Genomic DNA, 21,119 nt, shown 5'->3' on the forward strand with positions numbered 1-21,119 from the left:
AAAAAGTACCCATTCTGCTTCCTATTCCTTAACTCTAATCAAATAGATTCAGCGTTTCCACCATCCCTTACCTCCTCTATTCCAGTGCTACTGCCTTTCCTCCCTTTTTTCCCTACTCATCCCTCCAATATATTTTGCAACCAAGATTGTTCAGCTCCTGATCCTACTCTAGGCTAAACCAAATTTCTATTGCTCCTATTATATGATATGCACCCTGTAGCCATTTTTGCCTCTTAACGCGCCAGTGTTATTCACAGTACAGATTGAACCTCCTTTATCCGGCACACTCGGGACCTGGCCTGTGCCGGATAAGGGATTTTGCTGGACGAGGGGAGGTCACGTGTTCCAAGGGGAGCAATGCTATACAAACTGCTTTTACAACTCCATGCCCTAGCCAGCTAGCACCACTATCCCCAACCGCTGTGATCCACCGCTGCCTTCTCTTTTTCCCCCCCCCCCCCCCCCCCACACACAATGATCTCTCTCCCTCCCAGCCCCAGCCATCTACCCCCCCTCATGATCTCTATGCCGCTCTACCTGCCAGCCCCATATCCCCTTGCTCAGTACAGGTGTGTACCTGTAACATTCAATTAACTGAAGTCTCCCTAATCTTGCAACTGCATTTGTTCAGCTAAAGACTGACCTTTGGCAGTATTGTAACAGCAAATATTCAGCAAAATTGGGGCAATCTGTTTATAACGGGTGGGGGGGTGGGGTGGAAATATCACAACATCAAAGAGAGTCAACAGCAGCTGTGCCTGGAAATCGCTGATGACACCAGTTCTGACCACCTCCGCCACACTCCGGCTCCAAAACTGATGCTAATTAGTGATGTGATTCAAAGTTCCAAGTGTTATTGATGTGATATACAGTACAGTAATACTGTAATAATAATTAACTTATTTCTGTAGCACCTTTAACATTGTAAAACATCCCAAGGCGATCAACAACAGTACAGTGCAACAGAGTACAGTAGTGTACTGCAGTGTAACTACAAAGATAACTTATCTATAGCGCCTTTAGCATTGTAAAACATCCCAAGGCGATCAACAACAGTGCAACAAGATAGAAGAGATAAGTTTGACACCAAGCCACAAAAGTAGAACTGGTAGCTAACTCGAATTACATTCCAATTACATCTGAGGTCGCGGCGGCTGTGGTGACATCTGTACCTGTAGGTTTTTTTGAAACAATTTTGCAGTTTGACTTGCCTCATGTATTTTGGTTTTTCTTTAATGAGCTTGTCTTGTATAATGTAAACATACATGATGTCTTGCTCCGAAATGAAACTTCTTTGCTCAGTGAGTGGGCAAAAATTTGGCAGATGGAGTATAATGTTGGAAAGTGTGAGGCCAAACACTTTGGCAGAAAGAAAATCAAAGAGCAAGTTATTATTTAAATGGAGAAAGATTGCAAAGTACTACAGTACAGCGGGACCTGGGGGTACTTGTGCATGAAACACAACAGCTACAGCAAGTGATCAGGAAGGCCAATGGAATCTTGGCCTTTATTGCAAAGGGGTGGAGTATAAAAACAGGGAAGTCTTGCTACAGTTGTACAAGGAATTGGTGAGGCCACACCTGGAATACTGCGTGCAGTTTTGGTTTCCATATTTACAAAAGAATATACTTGCTTTGGAGGCAGTTCAGAGAAGGTTCACTAGGTTGATTCTGGGGATGAGGGGGTTGACTTCTGAGGAAAGGTTGAGTAGGTTGGGCCTCTACTCATTGGAATTCAGAAGAATGAGGTGTGATCTTATCAAAATGTATAAGGTTATGAGGGGGCTTGACAAGGTGGATGCAGAGAGGATGTTTCCACTGCTAGGGGAGACTAGAACTAGAGGGCATGATCTTAGAATAAAGGGCTGCCCATTTAAAACTGAGGTGAGGAGGAATTTCTTCAGAGGTTGTGGATCTGTGGAATTTGCTGCCTCAGAGCTGTGGAAGCTGGGACATTGAATAAATTTAAGAGAGACAGTTTCTTAAACTATAAGGGAATAAGGGGTTATGGAGAGCGGGCAAGGAAGTGGAGCTGAGTCCATGATCAGATCAGCCATGATCGTATTAAATGGCGGAGCAGGCTCGAGGGGCTGTATGGCCTACTCCTCCTATTTCTTATGTTCTTATGCAACTTATCAGCAAATCTAATGAAATTGGAGTGGGTTTCTTGAAGTTGTCAATGGCGGGTTTACTGTGCTGAGGGAATTCATAGTCTTAAGTTTGGCCGTTATTTCACGCACCCAACTTTGTGGAACAAACAGGAAATTGGCTATTTTAGATCTTGTCTTGAGTAATGAGAGTGTTAATTAGTAATCTCATTATAAGAGATACTCTGGGGAAGAGCGATCATAATATGATAGAATTTTTAGAGATCGAGCGTGACATACTTAAGTCCGACGCGAGAGTATTAAACAAAGCCAATTATGTAGGTATGAGGGACAAGTTGGCAAAGGTATATTGGGAAATTAGAATAAAAGATATGAAAGTTATCATCATCATAGGCAGTCCCTTGGAATTGAGGACGGCTTGCTTCCACTTTTAACATTAGTTCATAAGTGGCTGTACAGTCCAATACGAGAACCACAGTCTCTGTCACAGGTGGGACAGATGGTCGTTGAGGGAAGGGGTGGGTAGGACTGGTTTTCCGCACGCTCTTTCCGCTGCCTGCGCTTGATTTCTGCATGCTGTCGACGATGAGACTCGAGGTGCTCAGCGTCCTCCCGGATGCACTTCCTCCCCTTGGGGCAATCTTTGGCCAGGGACTTCCAGGTGTCACTGGGAATGTTGCACTTTATCAGGGAGGCTTTGAGGGTGTCCTTGTAACATTTCCTCTGCCCACCTTTGGCTCGTTTGCCATGAAGGAGTTCCGTGTAGAGCGCTTGCTTTGAGAGTCTCGTGTCTAACATGCGAACTATGTGGCTTGTCCAGTGGAGCTGATCAAGTGTGGTCAGTGCTTCGATGCTGGGGGTGTTGGCCTGGTCGAGGACGCTAACGTTGGTGTGTCTGTCCTCCCAGGGGATTTGTAGGATCTTGCAGAGACATCGTTGGTGGTATTTCTCCAGCGATTTGAGGTGTCTGCTGCTTGTGGTCCATGTTTTTGAGCCATACAGGAGGGGCGGGTATTACTACAGCCCTGTAGACCATGACCTTGGTGGCAGTTTTGAGGGCCTGGTCTTCAAACACACTCTTTTCCTCAGGTGGCCGAAGGCTGCACTGGCGCACTGGAGGCGGTGTTGGATCTTGTCGTCAATGCCTGCTCTTGTTGATAGGAGGCTCCCGAGATAAGGGAAGTGGTCCACGCTGTCAAGGGCCGTGCTGTGGATTTTGATGACTGTGCGGCAAGGAAGGCTGGTGAAGGACCTTTGTCTTACTGATGTTTAGCCTAAGGCCCATGCTTTCGTACGCCTCGGTAAATACGTCGACTATGTCCTGGTGTTCAGCCTCTGTGTGCGCGTAGACGCAGGCGTCATCCGCGAACTGGAGCTCAACGACCGAGGTTGGGCCTGGAGACGGCGATGGTCGAACAGGTTCCCATTGGTTCTGTAGTTTAGTTGCACTCCAGCGGGGAGCTTGTCGACTGTGAGGTGGAGCATGGCAGCGAAGAACATAAGAAATAAGAGCAGGAGTAGGCCATAAGGCTCCTCGAACCTGCTCCGCCATTCAATAAGATCATGGCTGATCTGATCATGGACTCAGCTCCTCTTCTCTGCCTGCTCCCCATAGCCGCTAATCTCTTTATCGTTTAAGAAACTGTCTATTTCTGTCTTAAATTTATTTAATGTCCCAGCTTCCACAGCTCTTTGAGGCAGCTCACAGATTCACAATCCTCAGAAGAAATTTCTCCATTATAAATGGGCGGCCCCTTATTCTAAGATCATGCCCTCTAGTTCTAGTCTCTCCCATCAGTGGAAACATCCTCTTCATCCACCTTGTCAAGCTCCCTCATAATCTTATACGTTTCAATAAGATTACCTCTCATTCTTCTGAACTCCAATGAGTAGAGGCCCAACCTACTCAGTCTTTCTTCGTAAGTCAATCTATTCATCCCCGGGATCAACCTAGTGCACCTTCTCTGAACTGCCTCCACAGCAAGTATATCATTTCGTAAATATGGAAACCAAAACTGCACACATTATTCCAGGTGTGGCCTCACCAATACCCTTTACAAACTGTAACAAGACTTCCCTGCTTTTATACTCCATCCCCTTTGCAATAAAGGCCAAGATTCCATTGGCCTTCCTGATCACTTGCTGTATCTGCATACTATCCTTTTGTGTTTCATGCACAAGTACCCCCAGGTCCTGTTGTACTGCAGCACTTTGCAATCTTTCTCCATTTAAATAATAACTTGCTCTTTGACTTGTTTTCTGCCAAAGTGCATGACCTCGCACTTTTCAACATTATACTCCATCTGCCAAATTTTTGCCCACTCACTTAGCCTAACTGTCCTTTTGCAGCCTCTTTATGTCCTCCTCTCACATTGCCCTTTCTCCCATCTTTGTATCGTCAGCAAACTTGGTTACATTGCACTCAGTCCCCTCTTCCAAGTCATTAAATAGATTGTAAATAGTTGGGCTCCCAGCACTGATCCCTGCGGCACCCCACTCATTAATGGTTGTCAACCAGAGAATGAACCATTTATCCCAACTCTCTGTTTTCTGTTTGTCAGCCAATCTTCGATCTATATATTACTCCCAACCCCTTGAACTTTTATCTTGTGCAGTAACCTTTTGTGTGGCACCTTGTCAAATGCCTTCTGGAAGTCCAAATACACCACATCCACTGTTTCCCCTTTATCCATCCTGTTCGTTACATCCTCAAAGAATTCCAGAAAATTTGTGAAACATGATTTCCCCTTCATAAGTCCATGCTGACTTTGCCTGACCAAATTTTGCTTTTCCAAATATCCTGTTACTGCTTCTTTAATAATGGACTCGAACATTTTCCCAACCACAGATGTTAGGAAGATTGAGAAGAGGGTTGGGGCGATGACGCAGCCCTGCTTGATACCGGTCCGGATGTGGATTGGGTCTGTGATGGATCCGTTGGTAAGGATCACTGCCTGCATGTCGTCGTGGAGCAGACGGAGGATGGTTACGCACTTTTGGGGGCATCCGAAAAGGAGGAGGACGCTCCATAGACTCCCGCGGTTGACGGTGTCAAAGGCCTTTGTAAGGTCGAAGGAGGCCATGTATAAGGACTGGCGCTGTTCCCTGCATTTTTCCTGTAGCTGTCGCGCTGCAAAAATCATGTCCGTTGTGCCCCATAGGGGACGAAATCCGCACTGCGACTCCGGGAGGAGCTGCTCTGCCACAGGGAGAAGATGGTTGAGGAGGACTCGAGTGATGACTTTCCCAATGGCTGATCGCAGGGAGATTCTTCTGTAGTTGCCGCAGTCGGACTTGTCCCCTTTTTTAACGATGATTACGATCACTGCATCTCTGAGATCTCCCAGCGTGCTCTCCTCTCTCCAGGTGAGAGAGATGAGGTCATGTATTAGCGCCAACAATGCCGCTCCACCATACTTCAGTGCCTCAGCAGGGATTTCATCCGCTCCTGTAGCCTTGTTTTTAAGCTGTCTTATGGCTTTTTCTACCTCGTGCAGTGTTGGGTCTTACTGAATTGGTGGCGGGTCGCATGCTATGGGATGAAGTCGAGAACACTCGAATCAAAGGCAGTGTCTCAGTTGAGATCTTCCAAGTGCTCCTTCCAGTGGGCCCTGACTGCCTTGGTATCTTTGATGAGTGTTTCCGCATTCTTGGCCAGCAGTGGGGTGGGGCCTGGGTGTTTGGACCGTAGGTGGCCTTGACTGCGATGAAGAATTCTCGCACATCATGGCTATCTGCCAGCTGCTGTATCTCCTGTGCTTTCTCCATCCACCACCTGTTCTTTAGGTCCCTGGTTTTTTGTTGGACTTCAGCCTTGAGCCGTCTGTAATGCTGCTTTGCTGCTCCCGAGTTGGGTTGTTGTTTAAGGCTCAGAAATGCCCTGTGCTTGCTATCTATTAGCTCTTGAATCTCCTGATCATTCTCATTAAACCAGTCCTTGTGTTTCTGGTTGAGTGACCGAGCATCTCTTTGCAGGCACTGGTTATGGAGGCCTGGAGGGCAGACCAGGCGCTGTGGGCATTCTGCATCTTGGGGTCATCAAGGCATGCCAGATTAGTTGTGAGGTGCTGACTGTATAGGGCTCTCTTAGCTGGGTCCTTACGTGCCCTGGCGTTGACTTTTTTGCAGCACTGCTTCTGCTGCCCCCTCCGCTTTCAAGCTATGTTTATGTCAATGGATCGGATTAGGCGGTGGTCCGTCCAGCAGTCGTCGGCGTGGGTGATGCGCACATCCTTGCAATCGGTGGCTCGGATGATGACATAGTCGAACAAGTGCCAGTGTTTGGAGCGAGGGTGTTGCCATGATGCCTTGTATTTGGAACAAGATAGACATTTTGTTAGGAGTAGGGTACCACAGGAGTTGGCTTTCCCTACCCCCTCTCTGCCAATCACACCCTCCCAGAGGTCTGTGTCCTTGCCAACCCTGGCGTGAAGTCACCGAGGAGGATCAGTTTGTCGCCTGCAAGGACGCAGGAAAGGGATTTTTCGAGGTTGGAGTAAAAACTCTCTTTGGTCTCATCGAGTGTTGGGATGTACTCACTGATAACTGTGGCCCATTGATTCCGGGACAGGGTGAGTCGAAGAGTTATGAGGCATTCGTTAACTCCGCAGAGGGAGTCTTTGAGGTGGTCGACCACCTCGTTTATGATGGCGAAGCCAATTCCGTGAAGGCGGCGTTCGTACTCTGGTTTCCCTTTCCAAAAGAAGGTGTAACCTCCACTTTGTTCCATGAGCTGGCCTTCCCCTGCCCACTGGGTCTTGCGTAGGGCGGCGATGTCGTTATCAAAGCATCTAAGTTCCCGGGTAACTATGGTGGTGTGACGTTCCGGCCTGTCGTTGGCGTTGTCCATGAGGGTCCTGACGATCCAGGTCCCGAACTTTATGTTAATGGGGTGGAAGATGCCTATGCGTGAGTTCTTTTAACGTGGGGTGGCCGTTGCACACCGGCTACCACACGGGCTTAGCTGAGCAAGGTCTTGGTCCAGTGGCAAGGGGGTCCAAGATAGCTGGAGACCAGGCACTGCTGTATGAGCCTAGTTGCCTACGGTGAGATGTTGGCCGTATGTTCGGCGCTGAGTAGCTCCCTTGATGGTAGGTGGTCCGAGATTTGGTTGGGGGCTGGCATTGGGAGGGTCAGTGGCCCACCAGAGTTCACACTGGAAGGTCACAGCCATGATGCTTACCAGCCATAAGAGGCCAGGTCACCAGTGGGGAAGTAGAGGCCCAGTCGTTTTCTGAAGGAGAGGGAAAGGCCAGCAGCTGTCATGGAAGAGGAGGAGGCCCAAACGCCGTTGTGGCGGAGAGTCACAGCTGTCGCCGCTGGAGTGGATCCGGTCGCCGTTGGAGAGGCTTGAACGCCGCTGGGGGCCCAAACGCCTGGTCGGATGCTCACCTCGCTTGCCGGGTGCCATCGGGGATCAGGTGGAGCAGCTGGGTCGATGGAGGAGGAGGAGGTCGGGCGGGGGGGGTGAAGGGTGAAGAGGGAAGAGAGAGAGGTCCAGGTTGATGCTGCAGGAGGCTCGTACGTCCAAGTCGTCGCCGATGGGTGGTTTGGAGCGAAGCCTGAGGTAGGCCCGGATTTTGGGATTCACAGGGTTAGGGCTAAAGGCAGGGATTTATGCACCCCCTATTGGGGTCTGTTAGGGACTAGGGGGAGTTTAGACAGTGGGAGGGGGGAGTTTTGAGGGTGGCGGGGGTAAGTTTGATTTGGCAGGGGAGCTGCCACCCGGCGGCCATCTTGACGGTATATAAGCAGTGGCAAACATTAAAGAAATCTTTCATAATTCTGAACAAATATACATTCCATTGAGAAATAAAAATGCCACAGAAAAAGTGATCTATCTGTGGCTAACTAAAGAGGTTAAGCACAGCATTAGATTAAAAGAAGAGGCTTATAATGTTGCCAAGAAGAGTAGTAAGCCTGAGGATTGAAAGTGTTTTAGAAACCAGCAAAGGATGACCAAAAAATTGATCGAGGGAGAAAATGGAATATGAGACTAAACTAACAAGAAATATAAAAACAGATTGTAAGAGCTTCTACAAGTAAGCAAATAGGAGGAGAGTAGCAAAAAGTAAATGTGGGTCCCTTAGAGGCTGAGACAGAAGAAATTTCATAGGGAATAAGGAAATGGCAGAGATGTTAAATATTTTGTGTCTATCTTCACAGTAGAAGACACACATTGTATTCTGGAAATAGTGGGGAGCTAAGGATCTAATGAGAGTGAGGAACTTAAAAGTAATTAATATTGGTATGAATGGGACTAAAAGTTGACAAATCCCCTGGATCTGACGGCCTACATCCTAGGGTTCGAAAAGAAGTGGCTACAGAGATAGTGGATGCATTGGTTGTGATCTTCCAAAATTCCCTAGATTTTAGAATGGTCCCAATGGATTGGAAGGTAGCAATGTTAACCCCACTATTCAAGAAAAGAGGGAGAGAGAAAATGGGGTTCTTGGCAACATTATAAGCCTCTTTTAATCTAATGATACCCTTAACCTCTGAGTTGGCCTGGAATCCATTATTAGAAAATTAGACAGTCAACATATTTTTATGAAAGGGAAATCACGCTTGACAAATCTATTAGAGTTTTTTGAAGATGTAACTAGCAGGGTAGATAGAATGGAACCAATGGATGTAGTATATTTTGATTTTCAAAAGACGTTCAGTAAGGTGCCACTTAAGGTTGTTGCACAAGATAAAGAGCTCATGGAGTTGGGAATAATATGGTAGCATGGAGAGAGGATTCATTAAAGGACAGAAAACAGAATAAGAATAAACGGGTCATTTTCAGGTTGGCAGGACGTTTCTAGTGGGGTGCTGCAAGGATCAGTGCTGCAGCCTCAGCTATTAGCAATCTATATTAATGACTTGAATTAAGGGATGTAATGTATCCAAGTTTGCTAACCATACAAATCTAGGTGGGAAAGTAAGCTGTGAGAAACATAAAAACATAAAAAAATAGGTGCAGGAGTAGGTCATTCAGCCCTTCGAGCCTGCACCACCATTTAATATGATCATGGCTGGGGGACAGAGTCTGCAAAGGGATATAGACAGGTTAAGTGAGTGGGCAAGAAGGTGGCAGATGGAGTAGAATGTGGAGAAATGTGACATTCACTTTGGTAGGAAGGGTGGAAAAAATTTATTTTTTTAAATGGTGAGAAGCTATTAAATGTTGGTGTTTATAGGTGTTTGGGTGTCCTCATACAGGAAACACAAAGTTAGCATGCAGGTACAGTAAGCAATTAGGAAGGCAGATAGTATGTTGGCCTTTATTGCAAGAGAGTTGGAGTACAAGAGTAAGAAAGTCTTGCTGCTATTGTACAAGGCTTTTATGAGACCACACCTCGTGGACCGCCCAGACCTGTGTGAGATCACCAGCGCAGGTCGGGGCCAAAAATAGAGCTGGAGCGCTGGGCCCTGGAACATCGTGGGCTGCTCCGACCTGTGTGAGAACACCACCGCAGGTCGGGGTTATAAATAGAGTTGGAGCGCCGAGCCCTGGAACATCGTGGCGGAGGTGCAGCGAATGAGGGCACGGTGCCCAGAAGAGCCTAGGTCTGTGCAGCAGGTCTCCAGTTGTCCTGGTTAATCCTTGCCACTGGATAAAGGCCTAGCTCTTGTCAAGCTTGTGTGGTAGCTGATGTGCAGCGGTCACCACACATTAAAAAAAATTCACGCATGGGCATCTTCCATCCCCTCAACTGGAGTTTAGGGCAGGAACATCGGGTCCTTCATTGAAACATCTGTAAACTCTCGTGGAAGCAAGTCATCCTCGTTCGAGGGACCACCTATGATGATTGTGTTAAGCATTTGTATCCATACCTAAGGACGGATATACGTGCCTTAGAGGCATGCAATGGAGGTTTAGTAGATTGATCCTAGGATGTGACAATTGTCCTATGAGGAGAGATTGAGTAGAATGGGCCTAAAGTCTCTGGAGTTTAGAAGAATGAGAGGTGATATCATTGCAACATCAGATTCTGAGGGGACTTGACAGAGTAGATGCTGAGAGGCTGTTTCCACTGGCTGTGGAGTCTCGAACCAGGGGTCATAGTCTCAGGATAAGGGGTTGGCTATTTAGGACTGAGATGAGAAATTTCTTCATTCAGAGGATTATGACTCTTTGAAATTCTCTACCCCAAGAGGGCTGTGGATACTTGGCCGTTGAGTATATTCAAGTCTGAGATAGTTTTTTGGACTCAAGGGAATCAAGAGAGATGGGGATTGGTTGGAAGAGTGGAGTTGATGTCAAAGAACAGCCATGCTCTTATTGAATGGCGCAGCAGGCTCGAGATGCCTTATGGCCTATTCCTTCTATTACGTTCTTAAGGTCAAAAAGTACAATATTCATGCTAGCAAACTCCTGTAATGCCACCTGTATTGGGAACTGGCTCTGCATGGTCACTGATCAGCAGCAAAGAGGGTTTGGTCGTCTTAGATAACTAACTTATCCAGTACTGCTACACAGATTTTAAAAATTTGAGAGCAATTTAGTAACTGATTTAATGAATATTTGTAGAAAATACTTAATCATGCTGAACTTTGCATATAATCAAACAATATTTGACTTGAGCAAATTTGTTGATTTCAGGTTAATACCTGTCCTTGTGAATGGAATGAAATATTCAGAAATTGATATTATTCTTCTTAAGGTGAGTTAAATTGTTTATGTCTGAGTTTTATTTCTCCAAGTATAAACTGTAAATTTTGAAGTAGATTGTAGTTAATTTACTAGCAGTCATGCTATGTAATGAGTGGAGTGATCTTGAGGTTAAAAAATAAATAATAATTAACAACTAAACTTTCTTTTTCAGGGTGACGTTGAGGAAGATGAAGCTGTTCCTGACAATGAGCAGGATATTAAACCTCGTTTTCACCGATCTCGAACCGTTGCTCAGCAGCATGAAGAGGATGGAATTGGTGAAGAGGAGGAGGAGGAGGATGATCTTGATGACGATGATACTATTTCTGATTGGAATTTAAGTATGTTTAAATGAGAATGCTGCTTACTAATTAGATTTTTTTCCATTCAGCATACTTTTTTGATCAATATTAAATTCTACTCTGGTTTAAATAAAATGCTTTTAGGATTATGTCCAAGACAAATGTTAGTGTAGGGATGTAATATAAGGAATGATGTATACTCATTTGTTTTTGCAAATGGTTGTCAAGGAGTGGATGGTGGGATGGTGCAGTATTATGATCAGTCTGAGCAGATAATTAACATTGCAGGTAAACTGATCATAATGCTGTAACACTGAGAACCCCCTTATCCTCCATCAGCATAGTGCATCTGGTTTATTCTGTAGATATAGTATAGTTTTAAAATGGATGGAATTGATGCAATCTATTTGACTCAAAAACACATTACTTGTACTTAACTGTGGAGCAACATTTGCCATGGACTAGTATTTGGGTTTGCAATTGTGTCTTTTTTGTCTCACACATTTACTGAGGAGTAAAATCAATAAAAGACTGACTGACATTTATATAACGCCTTTCACAACCATCGGACGTCTCAAAGCGCTTTACAGCTTGTGGAGTGTAGTCACTGTTGTAATGTGGGAAACATGGCAGCCAATTTGCACGCAGCAAACTCCCACAAACAGCAATGTGATAATGACCAGATAATCTGTTTTTTGTTTTATTGATTGAGAGAAAAATATTGGCCAGGACACCAGACCGGGATAACTCCCCTGCTCTTCGAAATAGTGCCATGGGATCTTTTACATCCACTTGAGAGAACAGACAGGGCCTCGGTTTAATGTCTCATCTGAAAGACGCCACCACTGACAGTGCAGCGCTCCCTCAGCACTGCACTGGAGTATCAACCTAGATTTATCTGCTCAAGTCCCTGGAGTGGCGAGAGGCAGTACCCACTCTGCCAAGCTGACACTTTTATTGCAGTGCATCACTATGGTAGAAAACACCTATACAAAGTTTTGGAAATAATGGGAAAAGTGGATGCTCCAAGAACTATTAAGTTTGATGTGATCATATTGTCTGAATCAAAACACACACATTATTACAAAAGTTACAAAAAGGCTATGTCGCATGAAAATAATAGTTTGTGGATTGTGCCTAATGAAAATGTGCTTGTGAGAATGGGTTTGCAGAGCCAGTTTGCAGTTTCAAAGCCCTGCTGAAAAAATCTTGTCAAAGAATGTCTAAAATATTTCGAGTTACTTGCAATGTTTGTACTATTAGCACAGTGTTGCATCATTAAATTAATAAGGCATGGAACAAAAAATGCTATTTTCACTATTAAACCTGATATTCCTGCAGGCAGTGCACAATCCAATGTAGTATGAACTGCACTGTATTTAATTTAATCTGAGGAAAATGCATACATAATTTTCATCTAGGCCTTTAAAAGTAATTGAGTAAATCTCCAGAAGAGACATTCTCATCTCCATTATACAACACTTGTTAATTGCTGTTTACAACTATTTCCTTGTGCCCAAAAATAATGAACTACTACGTTCCATGGAATATTTGATTGTTAGAGGATATTTTTTCTTTGATTTAGATGTTCTATCTATTCCCCAAAATCACTAACCTTCTTGAAGCATTCATCAATTAAGCTTATGGTACATGAAATAGTATTTGGGCATACATTTAAGATATAGATAGTACTTGCAGCCACATCAGATCAAACCCTCCCAAATCCTCATTACAATTTGCCACTTTTTATACACTTCTCTTGCTCCTACTGTGTGATTCTCATCATGTCGCCACATCACAGTTATATCAGAAGGTATCAATTTCCAGTAATGTCTTGCATATTGCTCCAAGCCGCCCTGCGAATGAATGGAATCTGTCTTTTTCTCTCTCGCTTTCTCTGTCTGTGTGTGTGTGGGGCTCTGTCTCTTGTCAGAGGCCCACCATCTTTTCAGCGTACCAAAATAGCACCATGACAGCAATACCCACATCCTGAGATCAAATAAAATAAGAACATTTTTGTTCTGGAAGGGATTGATAATAGCATTCCTTACTTTTTCCTGACAGTCTATTTGAATTATTGACACCCTAGAGGTGGGGGAAAATTAGGAAATTCCTCTGATTTTAGTCTTGTTAATTTTCTGTTTAAAATAGCCTGCTTATATCAACGTTAACTATGCTGTTCAGGATTTTACAGACCCAGATAATGTGCCCACAATTGTGTATAGTCTTTATCAGCTTTGAGGGTCTTAAACTTATCAGAACATATTGCAAGGGAAATGTAACATCAATATATTGTATTCTTTAGGAAAGTGTTCTGCTGCTGCATTGGATGTGCTAGCTAATGTTTTCCGGGATGAACTGTTGCCACACATTCTGCCACTGCTGAAGGAGCTGCTATTTCACCCAGATTGGGTGGTGAAGGAGTCTGGAATTCTGGTGCTTGGAGCTATTGCCGAAGGTAGGTCGAAGATTGAGTACTGGAAAAATTAAATGCCATATTTGTAATTTAAAAGTTTTTTAAAAATTCCCAGGTCCATAAGATGTCAACTTTGAATCTCCTAATTTGTTTTTGCAGAAACTTAATTTCTAGAGTGCATGAGCTTGTGTTCAGTGGAAACTCATTGGTCCTAAAATTCTGGTCGGAGGTTGTCTTCAGCTGAATGCCTCCGACCCAAAATTTTTTTACGAAAGTGCCTGATGGTCCCGGAAGCGCCTTAGTTTGCAGTGGGAGGCCTTTTTTCCCTCCCATCGGAGCGCCTGTCTTCGAGGTTCGGACGTAGAAGCTGGAGTCACGTGGGCCTGGACAACCAATCACAGTACAGTATTCTCATTGATAATAATGGGAACTCCGTATCTCCAAGTTCTCATTACTATCAATGAGAATAACACCCAACCACAACATAATAAATTTTTAAAAACACCTCACAATTTTAAAATTAATTGAAATTAAAGTGAATTAAATGTTTTAGAAAAACAATATTTTTTGGATTAAGTGTTTTAATAGGGTTTTAAATAAACTTACCTTAGTGGACAAGGTTTTTAACAAAAAATAGGTTTTTAAATTTTATTTTTATGTTTTAAAACTTTTAAAAGGCTATGCACCTGCTTTTTACTAGGCGCAAGAGTTTCAAGGACATTCACTGGGCAAGAGATGGGCAAATAGCTCCATCTCGCCCATGCGAATGGCCTTCCTGCAGGGATGCGGAGGATCTGTCAAGAGGTATCTTGACAGATCGGAAAAGTCGGTTTTCGGCGCATGAAAACCGACTTTTGCGAGGCCAGGATTTCAGGGCCAGTGTGTTCAGTGGAAGCTCATTATAATCAAAAAAAAGTTATGACAAAGGTGTTGTAAATTCTCAACTGATTCTTCTAAATGTGAGACATGCATTTTAAGTTGAAATGTGGAACCTTTCCATGAAGGAGAGGAAATTAGTGGGCAAGTTACCTTAATCTTGAAAGTGGAGAATTGTATCCCCAACAGTTTAGCATTGGTATGTAGGTCATCTGCCTTCTTGGATGTGATGTGTAGTGTGGTCCCTTAGAAGATGAGAAGGGGGTTTTAATAATAGGAAATGTGAAAATGGCTGAGACCTTAAACAATTATTTTGCTTCGGTCTTCACAGTGGAAGACACAAAAACCATGCCAAAAATTGCTGGTCACGGGAATGTGGGAAGGGAGGACCTTGAGATAATCGCTATCACTAGGGGGGGTAGTGCTAGATAGGCTAATGGGACTCAAGGTAGACAAGTCCCCTGGTCCTGATGAAATGCATCCCAAAATATTAAAAGAGATGGCGGAAGTTATAGCAGATGCATTCGTTATAATCTACCAAAATTCTCTGGACTCTGGGGAGGTACCAGCGGATTGGAAAGCAGCTAATGTAACGCCTCTGTTTTTAAAAAAAAAAAGAGGGGGGCAGACAAAAGGCAGGTAACTATAGGCCGGTTAGTTTAACATCTGTAGTGGGGAAAATGCTTGAAGCTATCATTAAGGAAGAAATAGCGGGACATCTAGATAGGAATAGTGCAATCAAGCAGACGCAACATGGATTCATGAAGGGGAAATCATGTTTAACTAATTTACTGGAATTCTTTGAGGATATAACGAGCATGGTGGATAGAGATGTACCGAAGGATGTGGTGTATTTAGATTTCCAAAAGGCATTCGATAAGGTGCCACACAAAAGGTTACTGCAGAAGATAAAGGTACGTGGAATCAGTGGAAATGTATTAGCATGGATAGAGAATTGGCTGGCTAACAGAAAGCAGAGAGTCGGGATAAATGGGTCCTTTTCGGGTTGGAAATCGGTGGTTAGTGGTGTGCCACAGGGATCGGTGCTGGGACCACAACTGTTTACAATATACATAGATGACCTGGAAGAGGGGAGAGAGTGTAGTGTAACAAAATTTGCAGATGGCACAAAGATTAGTGGGAAAGCGGGTTATGTAGAGGACACAGAGAGGCTGCAGAGATTTTGATAGGTTAAGCGAATGGGCTAAGGTTTGGCAGATGGAATACAATGTCGGAAAATGTGAGGTCATCCACCTTGGATGGGGAAAAAAGCAGTAAAAGGGAATACTATTTGAATGGGGAGAAATTACAACATGCAGCGGTGCAGAGGGACCTGGGGGTCCTTTGTGCATGAATCCCAAAAAGTTAGTTTGCAGGTGCAGCAGGTAATCAGGAAGGCGAATGGAATGTTGGCCTTCATTGCGAGAGGGATGGAGTACAAAAGCAGGGAGGTCCTGCTGCAACTGTACAGGGTATTGGTGAGGCCGCACCTGAAGTACTGCGTGCAGTTTTGGTCACCTTACTTAAGGAAGGATATACTAGCTTTGGAGAGGAGGTACAGAGACGATTCACTCGGCTGATTCCGGAGATGAGGGGGGTTACCTTATGATGATAGATTGAGTAGACTGGGTCTTTACTCGTTGGAGTTCAGAAGGATGAGGGGTGATTTTATAGAAACATTCAAAATAATGAAAGGGATAGACAAGATAGAGGCAGAGAGGTTGTTTCCACTGGTCGGGGAGACTAGAACTAGGGGGCACAGCCTCAAAATACGGGGGAGCCAATTTAAAACAGAGTTGAGAAGGAATTTCTTCTCCCAGAGGGTTGTGAATCTGTGGAATTCTCTGCCCAAGGAAGCAGTTGAGGCTAGCTCATTGAATGTATTCAAATCACAGATAGATAGATTTTTAACCAATAAGGGAATTAAGGGTTACGGGGAGCGGGCGGGTAAGTGGAGCTGAGTCCACGGCCAGATCAGCCATGATCTTATTGAATGGCGGATCAGGCTCAAGGGGCTAGATGGCCTGCTCCTGTTCCTAATTCTTATGTTCTTGTGTTATAATGGTGGAGGCAATGGGAATGTTAAATCATGTTTGTTATTCATTAGCTGTAACTTGGCTTACAAGCGCTAAAACTGATACATGCATCACTTTAACGTTGAAGATAACCCCTTTGTCTTGACATAATTGTTTTAATCAAATTATAATTGCAACATCTTGCTGTAAGAAATGCGCATTTAACTAGTGAATGTTTAAAATTAGAAGTGGTACAAATTATTTTACTTACAACCGAGAAGTTGGTGGATATGGCTGCAGATTTTTTTGCTGCAATTCTTGATGTCCTCTGAGCTAGGGGACTTGCTGAGTGAAGGTTAAGCTATTGCTCCACAGGAGTATCCGAGAAATAATAACATACATGATGCTCCATAGTTCATAGTGTGTAGAGGCCCGGGAAGGTTGCAAGCTGGAAAAAGAATACTAGAAATGTTCAGAATCGTTTTCATACTTGTGTACCATATATTTATCTGTAGAGTTGATTTACCAAAAGCATTACTTCGTAGAATTTTTTCCCAAAGTTTTACATATTTTCTAACTTTGTTTTATAGGCTGTATGCAGGGTATGATCCCTTACCTGCCAGAGCTTATCCCTCACCTTATTCAGTGCCTCTCTGACAAGAAAGCTCTTGTGCGTTCTATAACCTGTTGGACACTCAGCCGCTATGCACATTGGGTAGTAAGTCAGCCCCCAGATACCTATTTGAAGCCATTAATGACTGAACTGCTGAAGCGTATCTTGGATAGCAATAAAAGAGTGCAAGAGGCTGCCTGCAGGTTTGTTACTGGGCAATATTTTGGGATGTCATTACAAACTTTCTGGATGGCTTTGTAAATGTTATATTCTGATATCTTACTGTTGTGCAAATGATAAGTATGTAGACTTCAGATGTCTTTGAGACATAACAAATGAATACTTGGTCAGTTGTAAATGTTTAATGTATTCATATTGTAAAAGTTTAATGTATTCATATTGTCTCAACTAATTGTTTTTTCCAGGAGCACTATTTCACTGCAATGTTTGGTTGAAAAGTTCTTTGGAACCATCAACTTATTTATTAAAATGCAAGAATTAAGGACACTCCAGCAACAGTCTTTATGTGCATTTGTCTTAAACTCAGTTTAATTTGTTCACTTTACTCCATTGCTACAGATTTAGTATTTCAACATCTAATTTGTATTTTAATTTCGGCTGTTAGGATTATGATCAGGTATACCCCATGATACTCAGTGCAAAAGATGGAAATAAATATAGATACTGGTAGAACTGTTGTCAAGCAAGCAGTTCGTGGAGCTTTTTGTTTCAAGGGTGCTTTGATAGGTACATCTAAATACTATATTGACCATGGTGAGTGACGGCAATAATTCTTCACCAAAGAATTTGGAACGAATCCTGTCTCTGCATCATGGATTAACCATTTCAGAAACCACAATGCAATCAAGTACAGTTCCGTACATGGGGTGGCGAGTGATGTTCCCATAGAAAGCATTGCCATTGGGTGCCTGATAAAATTCTTGAAATGTTATCTCATTATAAACCTGAGGGCATCTTTACCTGCCCTTTTTATAAACTGTACCCAGACAGAAAGCTAGCTTTTTTAAATAAGAAACTGCAACAGCAGTGTGGGCGTACCTTCACCACAAGGACTGCTATGGCTCAAGAAGGCAGTTCACCGCCACCTTCTTGAGGGCAATTAGAGATGGGCAATAAATGCTGGCCTTGCCAGCGACGCCCACATCCTGGAATGAATAATAATTTTTTAATTGCCTTGTGGCTTGCGCTAGCACAATGGGGAGGGGGTGGAGGAGGAAAGAAGAGCCACTAGTGATTGGGAATTCCAACAGCGTGCTGCGCCCCCCCCACCCCCATATTTATTTTGTGCCTCAAACTACAGAAACAATAAAAAGGTATGGCTGAGTGGTGCTTTTTGAGAATAGGCTATGTTATCTTGACAGTTGACCATTGTGTTGCTCACGTAATGTGCCATTGTATTAAAGCAGAATCTGTCAACTGTAGTTAGTACTGTAAATATATCAGCAGGGGAAGCAGCTGCATTTGGCACAATTGAGAATCCCACACAGGCGCTAATAGTTGACACTGAAGCAGTGATTCTCTTGTAACTGCTGTAAGACATGAGATTTGCATTCATTGTCTGTTGATGAGAAAGTCCTGATGTCTAGATTACTGATTGAGGTGGAAATTGTTGATGCAGTGGGTGGATGCTGCTGCTAATAGGAGTGTGAAAAGGTCAAGCGAGTGGATCTAGAAAACAGATGAAGGTCGAAGTACCAGCACCCTCCACAGTCATTGCATTCCAGTTCATAAGAACATAAGAAATAGCAGGAGTAGGCCATTTGGTCCCTCAGGCCTGCTCTGCCATTCATTAAGATCACGGCTGATCTGATCCTGGCCTCAATTCCACTTCCCCACCCGCTCCCCATAACCCTTGACTCCCTTATCATTCAAAATCTGTCTACCTCCACCTTAAATATACTATGACCCGGCCTCCATAACTCTCTGTGGCAGAGAATTCCAAAGATTCACGACCCTCTGAAATAAGAAATTCCTCCTCATTTCTGTTTTAAATGGGCGACCCCTTATTCTGAAACTATGTCCCTGACTGCTCGATTCCCCCATGAGGGGAAACATCCTCTCTGCATCTACCCTGTCAAGCCCCCTCAGAATCTTATACATTTCAATAAGATCACCTAAACTCCAAGGAGTATCGACCCAATCTGCTCAACCTTTCTTCATATGACAACCCCTTTATCTCAGGAATCAACCTTGTGAACCTACTCTGAACTGCCTCCAATGCAAGTATATCCTTCCTTAAATAAGGAGACCAAAACTGTACGCAGTATTCCAGGTGTGGTCTTACCATTGCCCTGTACAGTTGGAGCGGGACTTCCCTACTTTTATAGTTCATCCCCTTTGCAATAAAGGCCAGCATTCCATTTGCCTTCCTGATTACTTGCTGTACCTGCATGCTAATTTTTTGCATTTCATGCACAAGAACCCCCAGATCCATCTGTACTATAGCATTTTGTAATCGCTTCCCATTTAAATAATTTGCTTTTTTATTTTTCCTACCAATGTGGATAACCTCACATTTTCCTGCCAAATTTTTGCCCAACAGGCCCCATCACTGATCCCTGTGGCATCCCACAAGTTACAGTTTTCCAACCTGAAAATGACCCATTTATCCCGACTCTGTTTTCGGTTCGCTACCCAATCCTCTATCCATGCTAATATATTACCCCCAATTCTGAGCTTGTATCTTGTGCAGTAACCTTTTGTGTGGCACCTTTATCGAATGCTTTCTGGAAATCCAAATATACAACATCAGCTGGTACTCCTTTATCCACCCTGCTCGTCACATCCTCAAAGAACTCCAGCAATTTTGTCAAACATGATTTCCCTTTCATAAAACCATGCTGACTCTGCTTGACTACATTATGATTTTCTAAATGTCCTGCTACTACTACCTTAATGATGGCTCCAGCATTTTCCCAATGACAGATGTTAGGCTAACTGGTCTATAGCTTTCTGCTTTCTGTCTCCCTCCTTTCTTAAATAGAGGTGTTACATTTGCGGTTTTCCAGTCCGCTGGGACCCCTCCAGAATTCAGGGAATTTTGGTAGATTACAATCAATGCATCCACTATCTCTGAAGCCACTTCTTTTAAGACCCTAGGATGTAGGCCATCAGGTCCAGGGGACTTGTCCACCTTTAGTCCCATTAGTTTGCCTAGTACTTTATCTCTAGTGATAGTGGTTGTTTTAAGTTTCCACCCCCCCCCCCCCCCCACCACTCCGCAATAGCTCCTTGATTATCCACTATTGGGATTTTTTTTTAAGTGTCCTCTACTGTGAAGACCAATACAAAATATTTGTTCAAAGTCTCTGCTGTTTCCCATTATTGATTCTCCAGTCCCATCCTCTAAGGGACCAACATTTACTTTAGCTACTCGTTTCCTTTTTATATACCTGTAGAAGCTCTTGCTGTCTGTTTTTATATTTGTTAGTTTATTCTCATATGCTACCTTTGTCTTTATCATTTTTTTAGTCATCCTTTGCTGGTTTCTAAAAATTTCCCAATCCTCTGATCTTCCACTGCCCTTCGCAACATTGTATGCCTTTGTTTTCAACTTGATACCATCCTTTACTTCCTTAGTTAGCCAGGGATGGTTTATCCTTTTTTTTAGCATCTTTATTTCTCACTGGAATAAATCTTTGCTGAGAGTTACAATATATCTCCTTAAATGTTTGCCACTATGTTTCTACAGTCTTATCCTGTAATAAATTTTCCCAGTCCACTTTAACCAATTCTGCCTTCATACCTTTGTAATTACCTTTATTTAAGTTCAGGACACTAGTTTGAGACTAGCTTTCTCCCCCTCAAACTGAATTTGAAATTCTTCCGTGTTATGATCACTCTTCCCAAGAGGATCCTTCACTACAAGATCATTAATTAATCCAGACTTGTTACACATTACCAGATTTAAAATAGCTTGCTCCCTGGTTGGTTGCGCAACGTATTGTTCTAAGAAACCATCCCGCACACACTCTGAACTCATGCTCAAAGGTTACCATTGCCAATTTGATTTGTCCAATCAATATGAAGATTAAAATCACCCATAATTATTGCTGTACCTTTCTTACAAGCTGACATTATTGATTTATACTCTGTGCCACAGAGTGACTACTGTTTGGGGGCCTATAG

General features: G+C 43.5%; 1 protein-coding gene across 5 annotated transcripts in view; it reads left to right on the forward strand.

Moving 5' to 3' along the window:
- Positions 1 to 21,119, forward strand: part of tnpo1 (transportin 1) — a 172,831-nt gene that overhangs the window by 123,144 nt on the left and 28,568 nt on the right. For all 5 annotated transcript variants that reach the window (XM_070885929.1, XM_070885930.1, XM_070885933.1 and 2 more), the window contains 4 exons: positions 10,698 to 10,758; positions 10,921 to 11,089; positions 13,356 to 13,508; positions 16,948 to 17,173. In XM_070885929.1, coding sequence (XP_070742030.1) covers positions 10,698 to 10,758; positions 10,921 to 11,089; positions 13,356 to 13,508; positions 16,948 to 17,173 — 609 coding nt within the window. The remainder of the gene's footprint in view (positions 1 to 10,697; positions 10,759 to 10,920; positions 11,090 to 13,355; positions 13,509 to 16,947; positions 17,174 to 21,119) is intronic.

Source organism: Pristiophorus japonicus, chromosome 1, assembly GCF_044704955.1.
Source record: "Pristiophorus japonicus isolate sPriJap1 chromosome 1, sPriJap1.hap1, whole genome shotgun sequence".
NCBI classification, from domain to species: Eukaryota; Metazoa; Chordata; class Chondrichthyes; family Pristiophoridae; genus Pristiophorus; species Pristiophorus japonicus.